Below are 13,226 nucleotides of genomic sequence, written 5' to 3' on the forward strand. Positions count from 1 at the left end.
CCGGTCAGCTTCCGGGAAAGCCAAGAAGTGGAACTGATAACGGCGCCCTAAGAGCAGTCTTGGCCCTTATACGGAGTATCCAAGAACCTCCCCTGATCGCCATTATTATGATGTATTGCGCCATAGCTTCTGCTTCTTGTGGAGAAGCACGTATAGTTGACTCGACTCAAGCTCCTTCACAATCTCGCAGATACGCAGCGCAAACATCGTAGGTGCTGCATCATGAGGAAACAAACGCTCAGACAATTCAGAATCGTGAGGTATGTGTGCTGTCGGCTAAACCGTGCAATATCTTGCGGAAAACGTATCTCGCGGTTCCTCGTAACTATGTCATATGTTGGGAGTTATTCTGCTTGCCTTCGTAGCTTAAAGTTCCGACCTTCAAAGTCAGTCACATCAACTTTCTCAAGGTTGATTAACGTAAGAGTTAAGGGCTTTTTGGTCAAGTTACGTTGTAGGGCTTATTTCCCCTTGTGCTGAATCGGGTCTTGTCTGCATGGGATGTGGCATCTTGAGATGAGCCAGAGGCTGGTTCAGGCCAACTTCACTCTCGGGGGCTGTTGAAGAAGGCTAGATCGAGGCACAGAGCCAGAAGCATCGCGTAAAGAGATCAAGGACATTTCGTTTAAGATTGTGTCAGTTGCTCGATACGAGGACTCTCAGAGAACGCAAGCGTATGTATGAGTTCTGTTTCAAACTTAGCAGAGATGTGTGCAGAGAGAGTCGAGTCAGAATCTATGTCTGATAGCCGAGATGGCCCTCTGTCACATGCCTCCATAGCTCTTGCTAGGAATAGAATTGCATGGCCTAAAAATGATTTACTCTCAGACAGCTACATCATTCGTGAATCGAACAAGTTCTGAATTCGTTTTCATTTTCATAGATACGTCGTCAACATATGACTAAGGACAGACCAGCTTTTCCAATTGTTTTTCCCAGTCAGTCGACATTGTCATCATGATCCACGATTATCCCTGGACCTTTGAAGCAAGAAATTTAGCAGCATCATCTGCGTCCGCCCCATAGCTCAGGTGGGCAGCGGTGATAATCAGTGTATTATCACAAACCAGATCACCAAGAGCGCAATAAATCTTGGTCTGGTCCTTGGGGTAACCCGGGATTTGTCCCTTGTCAACCACATTACGGGTGAAACCAAAAAGAACCACTCCCTTGACCTTAGCTTTCAGATCACTGTCAAGCGCCTGAATCGCGTTATCGATGACAGCAGAACCTTGGCTGTTATATCAGGTTAGCTGCGGATCTTCACCGTTTCAGATGCAGATGATATACCTGTATCCACCAGCCACGATCTTCGTATTCGGGCACTTGGTGTTAGCCAGGTCGAACATATCCGTGGCCGCATCGATGGATGCCTGATCAGTGTTCTGAGAAAGGAAGTTGGGGGCCAATTGGGCGGTATATGCGCCACCTACGCCCTGACAGGCGACCTTGTCGGAGCCGAGATCGTTTTTCAGCGAGCTGCAAACGCCAGGTCCCACGATGAACCCCTAAGATCGTCAACTCTCTCACGTACTCACGTTAGTGAACACCTGGGTGAGAGACATACCATGTTGCCCTGCTCGGTGGAGCCTCGAGCAAAAATAAAAGTCACATCACGACAAGGGCCGCTCTCGAGCTCGTTAGAGCTCATGCCTTGGCGGGCCTGAATCTGGGGGGCAGGCGCCGCCAGTGCCAGGGTGGCCAAGCCAGCTACGAAGAGTGAGCGCAGAGACATTGTCGGTGAGGAACTCAGGCTAGGGGTTGATCTGGAATGCCAAAATGACTGGAAGCAGTCTCGACGACCTGGGAGAAGAAGATGCTGTTGGTACTGCAGTCAACATCATGCGCAGCACGCGCTTTATATCCCTTCAGTATGTCCATATTTGGATACATCCCCGAAGTATGCATATTAAGAAGCCTTTCAGGACCTCATCTTCATCAACTGCCGACCCGAGGCATCTCAGATAGTCAAGGGAAGAACCGTGGATCTACAAGAGTCTCGTGGCTAAGGCTTGAGCTAAGCTTGTCGGCATGTCTCAGGATTGTAGTGTTTCGGCAAAACTTCGCTGGTATACTGTGGAACTATTGCAGATGATTGGGCCTAGATCCTCCACTGCAGAGTGCGGGGGATCATGAGACCTCACGTCTCAACTCTCGGATACTTCCTACGCATCCGCAAGGCTTATTAGTAACCCTGATTGGACCGGGTACCTTTTACCCCATACTGTGGCTGAACTCTATCGCCTGGAGTGCCGGATTCTTCTACGCATCTTCGGGTCTGGGGTAACGAAATGCATTGCAACGTCGGAGTCAAGTTACGTGCAATGCCGAATCGATGTAGTTTCATGACTCGTAGTACTGAGGAAGTTTCGGAACGAGGACTCTTGTGGAACCGAGGTGTTGAGCATGAGTTGTAAGATCACCTAGTTTCATGTCATTTTTCCTTGGTTCCGTGCGGGTCTCAAAGTGTACTCCGTACCTTGACTCAAATTTGAGATCACCGTCTGTTGCTGGTTTCGCAGAACGGTTCTGCCCTAAAGTGGATTTCGGAGATATTTCCTATTAGGGTGGCAATGGAAAGTTAGAGCGATTCCTCCACTTCTATCCGTAGAATGTAGAGGGGTAGTATGAGGGATATCTATTCCCTGCCGAGCTCCATCGGATTCACCATGACTCAAAGCCTTACTTGACTGATTAAGGAAGATGGGCTTCATGTGCAAAAGAAAGCATTGGTGTTGATATGTACATTGTCTTGCTACTAGCTAAGTCTAAGTAACCTAGGTAGTTTCAACGGCAGCCAGCAACAGAGAGCAGTGCCTACCTACTGTAGTCGACTTGACCATCATTTAGTCACAAGTGTAGAGAATCATTGGTAAAGCTTCTGACTCTCCGTTCATTCCAGCAGATTCCGTTACTGTATGATTGCGGCCTACCTCTTGCTGTTGCCAGACAGTCCGTCTTTCCAATCTCCTACATTGATTTGATACTGGCGTCTCAAAACTGGTTATTTCCGAAGAAGACGGTGCTGTAGAGTCATACATAGCCCTACATGTTTTGGTGCTCTCTGCTCACAGTACAACTATCTCCCCTTAACCCCTTCTAGTTGAGTGTATTCAGGCTTTGCAAAAGAGAGGCCCTTGGGTGGACGGGCCACGAGCGATTTTAAGATACTCATCAGCAGCATGAACTAGAGGTAAGGACTCACAGCGCTGACTTAGAGTGTATCCCACCAGCCTCTAGAGCTTAAACCTCGTGCACGATACGATATTCTATTTTGAGAATCAGCCAAGAAAATAAACACATCATCCCATTAAGCCAGGAGAGACCATGCATCGCACTTCAGAAATCATCTACAAACTAAAAACCCCAAGATAATAAACCCAGCTCAACCCTTGAGCTACAGGTACTGTTACTGACAATCAGAAAGACGCATACCGCACTTCAATCATCCAGTGCTCATTGTGAGCCAAACATCACACTACGCGGACTTTTGCAAGCTGTGCTAACTTCCCTCTAATAATAACACCCTCAGTCCCTTCCCACACTCGGCGGTCTTCCTCTCAAAATTCAGTCCACGCTCAAGAATAATCGCAGCCTTCTCCCAGCGTCGCATCTCTGCCAGACACTTGGCCACGTACCGCCAACCCTTCACATAAGCGGCAGGCCTGCAATTGCAGCCAGACCTGGTTCTGGCTCCCCTCATACCTAGGCTCTTGATAAGTGTGGCTGTTTTCTTCAACCAAAGAGCTTTGTGCGATCATCAGTAACAGAAACAGCAGGGAGGGCTCAAATCCCATTGACCGTGGCCATCCGTTGGAGCGACTATCTCATAGATGCTAAGACATATGGATAGTAAAGTACAAAATCTTATTCTTTCGTATGCGGACTTCGGTTCTGATCGTATGAGGGCTTCTATTCGAGCTCTAGTGTGGAAGTCAGTATATGCATACCGGTAGCGACAACACGATAAGCAATAAAAAAGTAGATTAGCAGGATACTTACCCGAAGGTAAGTTCGATGCTAGCTTTCAGCGTTCCGTCTTATTCATGACTTATGAGGTTTAGAAGGTCAGGATTGTGAGTAGGAGTAGTTCTCGTTCCAACCCCGGCTTCTGTTGAACAAAACTCAACACAGCTGTGGACACGACCCCAGGAAGCAGTATTAATATGAAGGCCACAATATTTGGAAAAGCGTGACGCAGACATGTACTTCTGAGGTTGCCAAGGTCAAATGTTAGGATCTTGCAAGGTCCTTAGCGCAGATTGATGTCCATGTGGGTTTAAGCAATCCTTGTCAAGTGCGCCTTTGCATTGCTTCAGTTGGACCTAGTTCCTATTTTCCCTGAAGGGTTTTTAAAAGAATATCATGGTTGAATGACCGGATAACTCGTTGTTTGCTTCGGTCTCGAGTTTGGGCACCCCTTCCACTGAGTTACTTGCGTTCTAATCAACTCTCGACTTGTGAGCACTGCTCCAAATACAGCATTGTATGAGCGCGTGTTGATTGTAAGACGCTCTGTCATTGCTGTAACTATTTTGAAGCCGCAGATATCAAGCCATTCACCTAGTTTTGTGATGCGAGTTGTGCCTATCTCATCCTGGTGCATGTTCTTCATAGGCTTATTCTACCCTGGGTAAGACTTAATTTAACTAACGTCTAGTCGTGGATAGTGGATGTATTGAATTCATTATATTCAGCTCATTAATGACACTTTCCAGTCGTGAAATGTGCAAATCATTAAGGCAATGAACAGGTCATCACTTCGGGCCAGTGTACTTCAAAGAGAAAACACCCCGTTCAATGCTGTTCAGGAGAATGTTGCCGCTCTTGAAGTAAGGATAAACGCTCCAGCTTCCAACAAACTCAACCTTGCCACCTTCGGCATCATCAGCAGGGTGGCAGTCAAAGAAGCCGACCTGCTTGAACTTGGCACCAGTGGGATCCTGAGCGACGGATTTGACATCCACGATGCGCAGGCCACTGCTGTAGTTGGACATGTAAGAGAGGCCGTTGAGCACGTATTGGTTGTGGTCGATCGATTTGACGGGAGACTGGTAAATTCCAGTATGCTTGGGTTTGGCAAGATTGCGGATGTCAAAGATATAGGTTGTAGTATGCCCGTTGGCGGCCGCCCCAGTGCCATCCTGCTCGTCGAGCTCGTCATCAAGCAGCAGATACGACATGTCCTCCATGTCGGTAACCCAGCCCTGATGAGTATAGCTAGAGCCAGCGTAGGGAGTCTTGGAGATTTGCACCGGGGATTTCTTGTTGGTGACATCGACGATGGTCAGCGAATCCTCGTTGTAGTTGAAGCAGATCTCGCGTCCGTTGTACTTCTTGTCGGGTCCCTTGTAGATGACACATTGTGCTGTGGTTGTTAGTATGGGCACGCAACGATCAGACCTAGCAACGGCTTACCGTCATGCACATAGCCATCCTGGTTCACACAGCCGGGCGACGTTGGTTTCGCGGGATTGGAAACATCCACCATCCACAGGCCTCCGGCGCAGCTATGAGACCTGGTCGTTCCAACTGCGTAGATCATGTTCGTCTCCTCGTGGGCGACGATATTGTGAGAGCTCCCAAAATCTTTGTACCAGGCCTTGAGATCGCGGGAAAGCGAGAACGTGGTAGGTTTACTAGGATTCGTGCGCAGGAGCTAGCAATGCCGCATACGAGGTCAGCTATCCATACTCGACACAAGATGATCGGGGTAAATGTTCATCGACACACCTTTTTCAGATCAAACACCTGGAGCCCGTGACCAGGAGCCTCCGATCCAATGTAGACATGGTCACCAATAACCTTCATGTCTCTCCACACACTAGACTCTGTCTGAGTCGGCAGCCGTCCGAGGTAATCGAGGCTTCCATCCGCATGCACTTCAACGAAAGCCGTGCCATCGGTTTGACCAATGATGCCAAATTCACGACCATCGGGCGAAGTCCATCCTATAGGATTTTAGTGAGCCTTGTTAGAGATATTCTCAGTCGGAAGCATACCCCAGATGTCATTGCCCTCACGGGTCTTGCTGCCCATAGCCTGATGACTGAGGAAGCCCAGAAGGTCGACATTCTCACACGAGTACTCTCCTGCTTTTCCATTGACGCACTTCTGACTTCCCAAATCAGGATACTGGTTGGCATTGAAAAGACCTTCAGCCCTGAATCTCTCTCTCTGCTCGATCTTGACAGACATGAGGCGGTCCATGGCCGCTTCCCCCTCTCGGGAGGCCACAGCGGCACAAGCCAGGGACAACAGTGAGAGAGCTGTGAACCTCATGTTGTCTAGATATCTTTTTCTCTCCGCGTATTAGTAGTGACGCTCTGAGAATGGGGAAGGTTCAGAAGCAGATCCTGCCATCTACCCGGCTTTTATAGTTGGCTCCCTCGCCTGCCAAACAACCCAAGGCATTTTGTGAATCGTCATGTCCCCTTTGCCAAGTGATTTGTGAATATGCCTCCTTCGCCTCTTCTTCGCCAAGTCTTCACACATTGCAGTTTTTGGAAGGTCCCTAAGAGGGGTATTATTCACAAACACTGGATTGAGCTTTGACCGACGGACATAGACGGTGGTACTCCGTATTCATCCCGGTAACCCCACATTCAGCAGATAAGGTCCTAGAAAGCAGAATGAAGCGTGGATGATTAGCGGGATATCTTCCCTATGCCAATACAAGGACGCGGAGAGTCTTGGGTTGCAATGATAATGCGACTTCTTACTTTAGAATCCTTCTGGTTGGACCACCAATCCTTTAGCAATATGACGGCCAGGCTCGGCAAGCTTGGCTTTCCTAATTGTAACCCAATCAACGCTCTGCAGAATGAACTTAGACAAAACAAAATCCAGGATACTGTTATGCCAGACAATATGAAGATCTTTTCTTTGATGGGCAAGATGCCCGTGAAGGTCTTCCTCAATGTCAGTTTTCCTTCGTCTCTCAATCACAAGACCCCTTCACACCTTGCCTTGGCAGAGACGGGGCCTCAGCGAGTCAGCGACGGTCACTCGAGGTTCACAATATCTGCTACAGGTACAATCTAAGTATGCAATTCTTGGCGAGCAGGCTCTTAGGCAGAGTACCCCGACGGTCGCCGGATAGGCCCCGTACCCAGGGAGACTGCATATCCCGTTGCGTGATGATTATGCTAGATGGTCAATGACGAAGTCGTACCAAAAATAAAGACATGCAATCCTAGGATATCGGAATTCCAATCAGATGCTCTCCTTCTCAGCGTAATCTCGAACGTCGACCCATCCAACTCACGATGTCGAATCGCCGGGAGTGGGCCAAGAACTGGGAAATGGCAGGGAATGCCGCCTTGTCTAGGACTGAGACAAGCCAAGAGGCAAGCTTGAGTGCCTGTCCGACTCTTATCAAGATCATGCGCGACGGAGGGCTGTGCATACTGACGAGGTATGATAAGACCGCTCACGTTGTTACGTTATAGGATGGATTGTTCTGTATCATCTGCACGAGACTTTCGTCGAGATCATGCTCCGGGCCTGGTGAATCACTTCAAGACTTGTTAGCATGGCCAATAAAACAGTGACGGGAACTGAGATGAAGCATTCTATATGCAGCTTACCGTCCTCGTAGCTTTCCAAGCGGACATTCCTATGAAGCCTGCTGGGCAGTCGCATAGGTAGCTAAACACAATGCAGCGGATGTACCTGCCCAGTATCGTCAGTCATTGTACCCATTCTTAATACCTTTCGAGTCACATGCAGAGTTTCGTTGTGGGGAGTGTCTTGGATGAAGAGAGCCTAAACCACTCTGAGAACACAGCCCAGCGAACAGAAATCCGGAAGCTTGACGCAGCTGAGCTTTCAATGAGCGACATGCACTTTTCGTGAACAGAAGAGACGAAACCTGTGTCAAACCAGACGGATTGTTCATACTGCCCACATTTTGCTTTAGAACAAAACGCTCGTTGACCATAATTTTCCGTTTGCCCTTTGATCTTGCTGGTGCCAGAGTCATCAAGGAGCTTATCCAGTCAACTAGATCCTTGATCTCGGTGCTTGGTGGCACATTTCAATAGGACCTAAGGCTGGATATCGCAGCATCTTTTCTATCAGCGGAATGCAAGACATGACCCTGATCGTCACCAGAATACCTTCACAAAAATAAAGTGTACAACGAAATTGCACACGATCCCAAAGTATCTCGAGGACGCTCGCACGGCCCTTGACGAAGTATTTCGGACCACTTCGCTCATCTTGTTTTCTGCCTCGTACGGCACTGGCAGGTTGTGATCTCTTCAATACACTGCCCTATCGAAGTGGTATAGATATGTTGTGCCCGGCGACGATTTCGCTAAAGCAAACAAGAGGAAAGTAATACGCGACAGCTTAGGCCTCGAACCAAGTAACAAAATGCAGTCAGTCATGAGGTATCATCCATCAGTATCGTTTCCAGGACATACCCGAGCCAGCTCACCTCGGAGGATCATATCTCCCAAGCATAGTATCCCTCTCTCGCAACCGTAGGAGAGACGAGTACGTCCCCCAGCCAGCAGTACGCAAAAAAACTATGATTTGGTCTCTGATTGAGTAGAGCAAAGGTTGTGTGTTGTCTGTTTGTTTTCAGCAGAGGGTTCGAGAAGGAGACGGTCGCATCAAGAGAAGCCTATAGCTCACGACGGGAAATGTTGTCGATTTGTAACGTGTCGCATCACTGGCGAGGCTAGACATATCTAAGAGTGGCCATGAGATGTTAGCAGAGATCCATAATCAAGAGGAAACGGAATACTCTCGTTGAGCTTAGGTTGTCTCCGCGTTTGACTATGAGGAAGGAAACATGCTGGGTGGCAGTTGCCTTCACATCGACCTGAAAAGCGTCAGGTTGAGGTTCGACGCGAAGAGCATCAAGATAAGAAAGCCACATATGTAAGTAGGCCCTGAATCTACTTGTAGTATCATAGAACATATGAAGGAAGGCAAGTACAACTGGGAAAAGCAGATAGTTACAAAACGCCTCATACACGAATCAACTACAGCAGAAGCAACTCCATATGTACCTCGAGCTACAGAAAGATACTTACAAATGGGAAGCATATAGAAACAGAAACAAGAAAGGGTTTACATTGCACATCTGTGTAGTATACTTTGGAAGAGTTGGATGAGTTGGATGAGTTTATTTCGAAGTACAATGGGAGATACATGAGAACACATAGAGTAAACAAAAGAAAAGACAAGATCAACAACCCCTCTCACTCCCTCATTCCTCACTCCTCCCACAAGTTCCCTTTGTTGAGTTCAGTTCGTCGAGGGTCGGTTCGTCGGGCGCTCCTAGAAGGTTTATAAAAATCATCAGCCGGCTGAACCGACTGCTAGGGGGGCAAAGGGGAACGATGACAGCGGAGGTGCATAGGTAGGGCAGAAGATGGGGGAGCCACGAGCAAGCAACTGTCCTTGATACATGGAAGGTGAGTGAGTAAAACCTCCAACAAGTACTTGACTGAGCTCTCTTCTTCCAAGGGGCCAGTTGAAATCTCTCCCCAGAGACTGTGATACAGATGGCCGGCGCCGAAACGTTGTATCCCGGGCATGGTCAACAGCACTCTTTTGGTGTAGGGCGTACTCAACCAACGAAAGCATGCAGTGATCGGAAGCAGAGTCGTATTGAGCCGTACGGAGCACAAGGTGACTCAGGTTGCCCTGAGGCCTGGAAGAGCGTACTATATCGCTTCGGCAACTCCCTTAAGTGAACTCCAACTCTCGTCCACAACAAACCACTGCACACTTCCACAGGGAAGCGAGGAGCCAGCAGGATGTCCACATGATCAGGCAGAGGGGAAAGGGGAAAAAGATGAGAAAGGGCAAAGAAAGAAAGAGCGTTTGAGGTGGGGGACCTAGCTTCTATCATTCTCAAGAGAGTCAGTGTTGTTCAACACAAACAAGCAGACACATGTCTTCGATCGAAGGGTTGCATGAACGAGAAAGATGAAGAGAGAAGAAGAAGGAGAAGAGAGCAGAGGCTGCTGAGAGAGAAGGAGAGAGTTGAAGAGGAGAAGGAGAGAGAGGAAGAAGAGAAGAAGTTGGAGAGGGAAGAAGGGGGTATTTATACCTGGGGGAGGGAGCCAGAATCACACTAACTCTCGCCTAGCTAAGCGAGAGATATTCACTGTCGTCGCTTGCAGACTGATCTGGAAGCAGAATTGAATGACGTGTGGTGACTCACGTTGTGGTGGCAGGCAGGGAATCATGGTGGTTGACCATGGTCGAAGCCCGTCGAGCTGAAGTTATTCACTGCTCGCCCGGCAAAACCTGCCAGTTCCCCAGTCACCCCGTCAGAAATCAAGCACTTCCGGGAGAAGTATCCACTATCTAGCCGTCAGAGAACGTGGAACTTGCCAGGAACTACGCGAATTTTAGTGGTGGACCTGCTATGGGCTTCGAGTTATTCACTTATCTACTTCAGCGAAGAGCGGAACCGGCTGCCGGCTACAGAGAAGGCAAGAGACGGCTGGGGGAGTATCCACTGGATCGATGTCAAATTTCTCTCAAGCATATGACTTCTCCATTGCTGGATTCATGGTTCAGGTTAGGCAGAAAACTGCTTCATTGTAATGTTACTCGAGCAGAGAGAGGTGTCCAGACTGAGAAAACTGAGCTTTACCTCTCTCGGGAGAAAGAATGTACGTTGAAACGACCTCTTGCCAACGTAGCAGTGCTTCTATAGCTTTCTCTAGCTTAGACTTGGCTATTGCATTTATTCAAGCTAAAGTTCTCATAGTATTAACTTGTTCTAAGAGCTGTCTGTACCAGGATTAGTCGAACAGATGCTACGCTACAATACAACAAGGCTTTCTTTGTTTGGAAAACGGGGAAAGTACGGGGGCAAAGGGTAGTTCCATGGATCCAAGTATTTGCCCCCTGATGCTTAAATTCAACCTTAAAGTGTATCGTACATACTCGCAGGAATCGTACATTCTAATAGAAAACGTAGAGGAAAACAGTACTTTACAGTAATTGTCTGTTATGCAGCCAAATTATACTACGCCAACTCTACATCAACACTTTTAGATGTGTTTGGACAGCCTGTCAATGAACGTCTCCCCCCATCGAGCACTGAAGTTTGTTCAGTAAATAGCGGACATTATCTGATAGAGACGGTCTCACCTTGTGTTAGTCTCGATGAAGTTCCTGAGGTACTCGTATTTCTTCTTCTTCTCGTCCTCGCCCATCGTCACAGCTTTATAGACAGCGTCTGCCAGTTCCGTTGTGTTTGCGGGATGGAAACTGATACTTCCCTCTTTCATGAAGGAAGCTGCTCCCGCAAATTCAGAGAGCACCAGGATGCCATGCCGTTGTTCCTGACAGGCAACGTATTCAAACGACACGAGGTTCATCCCATCACGAGTAGATGTAAGAAGACAAGCATCCGCAATCGAGTATAACGCCGTAAGCTCAGTGAAGGGAACAGAGCGGTGCATATAGAGGAGGGGAACTCCATCGGGAGTGGCTGTTAGGATCACATAGTTTAGTATCCGTGTAATAACTCGCCCACAAATAGAATAAGACGTGCACATACAGTGTTTCCCATTGATCTTCCCTGCCATCGTACTTAACTCTGTCTCCAACTCCTGGTATTCCTTGACATCCTCGCGACTCGGGACGGCGACCTGTATCAAGACAACTTTATTCCTCAACTCTGGGTGACGATCCAGGAAGTGGTCGTATCCCTTCAGTTTCTGCGTGAGTCCCTTGATGTAGTCCAGTCGGTCTACTCCAATGATGACCGTGATCCCCTTGTATTTCTCCTCCAGCTGCTTGATCCGATCCTGCACCTCTTGCTTCTGCAACGTATCCTTGAACTTTTGCGGATCGATTCCAACGATGAACTTATCCGTTTCGACTAATCGATCCTTGTACTGGATTCGGCCGGGAATCTCTGTTCGAGCGCCTCTGTTTATTTATCAGAATATGAACCCATGATTCAGCCTTTAGACCACTTACAAAACCTGAGCACAAGTCTGGATAAAGTTCGACTTGTACTCGTCCGTGTGAAATCCGATCAGGTCACTCGCCAGCATCCCCTCGAGCAAATCATTCCGAACAGGTAGCGCTCTCCAGAAATCCCCCGCTGGAAACGGTGTATGTAAGGAGAACCCAATGGCGCATGGCTTTTCTTTGTTGAGTCGCTGACGCAGAAGCTTCGGGAGGAGCATGAGATGATAGTCATGAACCCAAATCAAGCTCCCCTTTGTAGCTGCCTCGGCTACAGCATCTGCAAACAGCTCATTGACACGCCTATAGGCCTGCCATGGACCATCGTCGTAGACAACCCCAGACTGGTAGTGGAGGATAGGCCAGAGGATTGAGTCTGCCAGGTGAATCAAGTAAGTTAGGAAGGAACGACAGGCTGTTAAGCAAAGACTCGCTCACGTACTTGAGAACTTGTTATAGTGTTCATTCGCAAGATTCGTATCCAGGAAGACTGCGACAGCGTTATGCTCATCGAGACTTTGGGCTACTAACTCTCGGTCCTTTTTCTCAGCGACTTCGAGACCAGGCCAACCGAACCAGCGGAATTCGGTGGATTTTGTCAGCCCAGATAGCGATGTGACCAGACCACCGCTAGACAGACTAGACTGATATGAGCCATCGGTGCGTTTGACCGAGACAGGAAGGCGATTCGAAACAATTATGAGGTTGCGCTTCCCTTGCGAACTGTCGGGCGCCATTTTTGATGCCGATCGATCCTTTTCCTTCTTTATAGAAGTCGTTATATTGTCAAGAAACAGCGATGATCAGGTATGTCTACTGCTTAAGAACGATGCAATGAAGTGAGACTAATGAGAGTACGTCTAAACAGTTATTACACATAGATCGCGATACGTCAGCATGAAAAACATCTTACAGAAATGGAGGCGATTATGCAGCCATTCGGTCGCATCTCAGTTCCTGTGGGTATTGTCTACCTTGTAAATTTTTTGGTATTCGGAACACAATTCCGCACCTAGGGGAGGAAGGGCTCCGGACGAACGAGCAGCTACAGGGCCGTAGCTCCCTTGTTCGATGGCACATGAGCCTCATAACAGTCGAAAGTACCGAGTTGGGAGAGAATGACTGCCCTTGAAGGCTGAAGGAACCATTTTATGTAGTCAGGTTGGTCATGTACACGGAGTCAGAGTTCGGCGTCATATTAGGATCACCTTAGGGCAGTTAGATGAACACGTAGATGTTGATCCTCCAAAACCACGACTGGTCAGTTGCTA

At 48.3% G+C, this 13,226-nt stretch overlaps 3 protein-coding genes across 3 annotated transcripts; all 3 read right to left on the bottom strand.

Moving 5' to 3' along the window:
- Positions 1–968: 968 nt before the first annotated feature.
- On the bottom strand, positions 969–1,735 carry NFIA_030250 (cutinase family protein; the record flags this gene model as incomplete). Its single annotated transcript, XM_001262488.1, has 3 exons — positions 969–1,236; positions 1,291–1,508; positions 1,568–1,735. The coding sequence occupies 3 exons, from the start codon at positions 1,733–1,735 to the stop codon at positions 969–971; spliced, it is 654 nt and encodes a 217-aa protein (XP_001262489.1).
- Positions 1,736–4,757: 3,022 nt separating this feature from the next.
- Positions 4,758–6,282, bottom strand: NFIA_030260 (uncharacterized protein; the record flags this gene model as incomplete). Its single annotated transcript, XM_001262489.1, has 4 exons — positions 4,758–5,368; positions 5,419–5,659; positions 5,734–5,951; positions 6,003–6,282. 4 exons carry the CDS (start codon positions 6,280–6,282, stop codon positions 4,758–4,760), a joined length of 1,350 nt encoding a protein of 449 aa, XP_001262490.1.
- Positions 6,283–11,027: 4,745 nt separating this feature from the next.
- On the bottom strand, positions 11,028–12,692 carry NFIA_030270 (trehalose-6-phosphate synthase; the record flags this gene model as incomplete). The annotated part of the gene is made up of 5 exons (XM_001262490.1): positions 11,028–11,076; positions 11,128–11,470; positions 11,540–11,913; positions 11,965–12,331; positions 12,398–12,692. The coding sequence occupies 5 exons, from the start codon at positions 12,690–12,692 to the stop codon at positions 11,028–11,030; spliced, it is 1,428 nt and encodes a 475-aa protein (XP_001262491.1).
- Positions 12,693–13,226: the final 534 nt, after the last annotated feature.

The sequence above is a fragment of the Aspergillus fischeri genome, genomic scaffold, assembly GCF_000149645.3.
Source record: "Aspergillus fischeri NRRL 181 1099437636261 genomic scaffold, whole genome shotgun sequence".
In the NCBI taxonomy this organism is placed as follows: Eukaryota; Fungi; Ascomycota; class Eurotiomycetes; order Eurotiales; family Aspergillaceae; genus Aspergillus; species Aspergillus fischeri.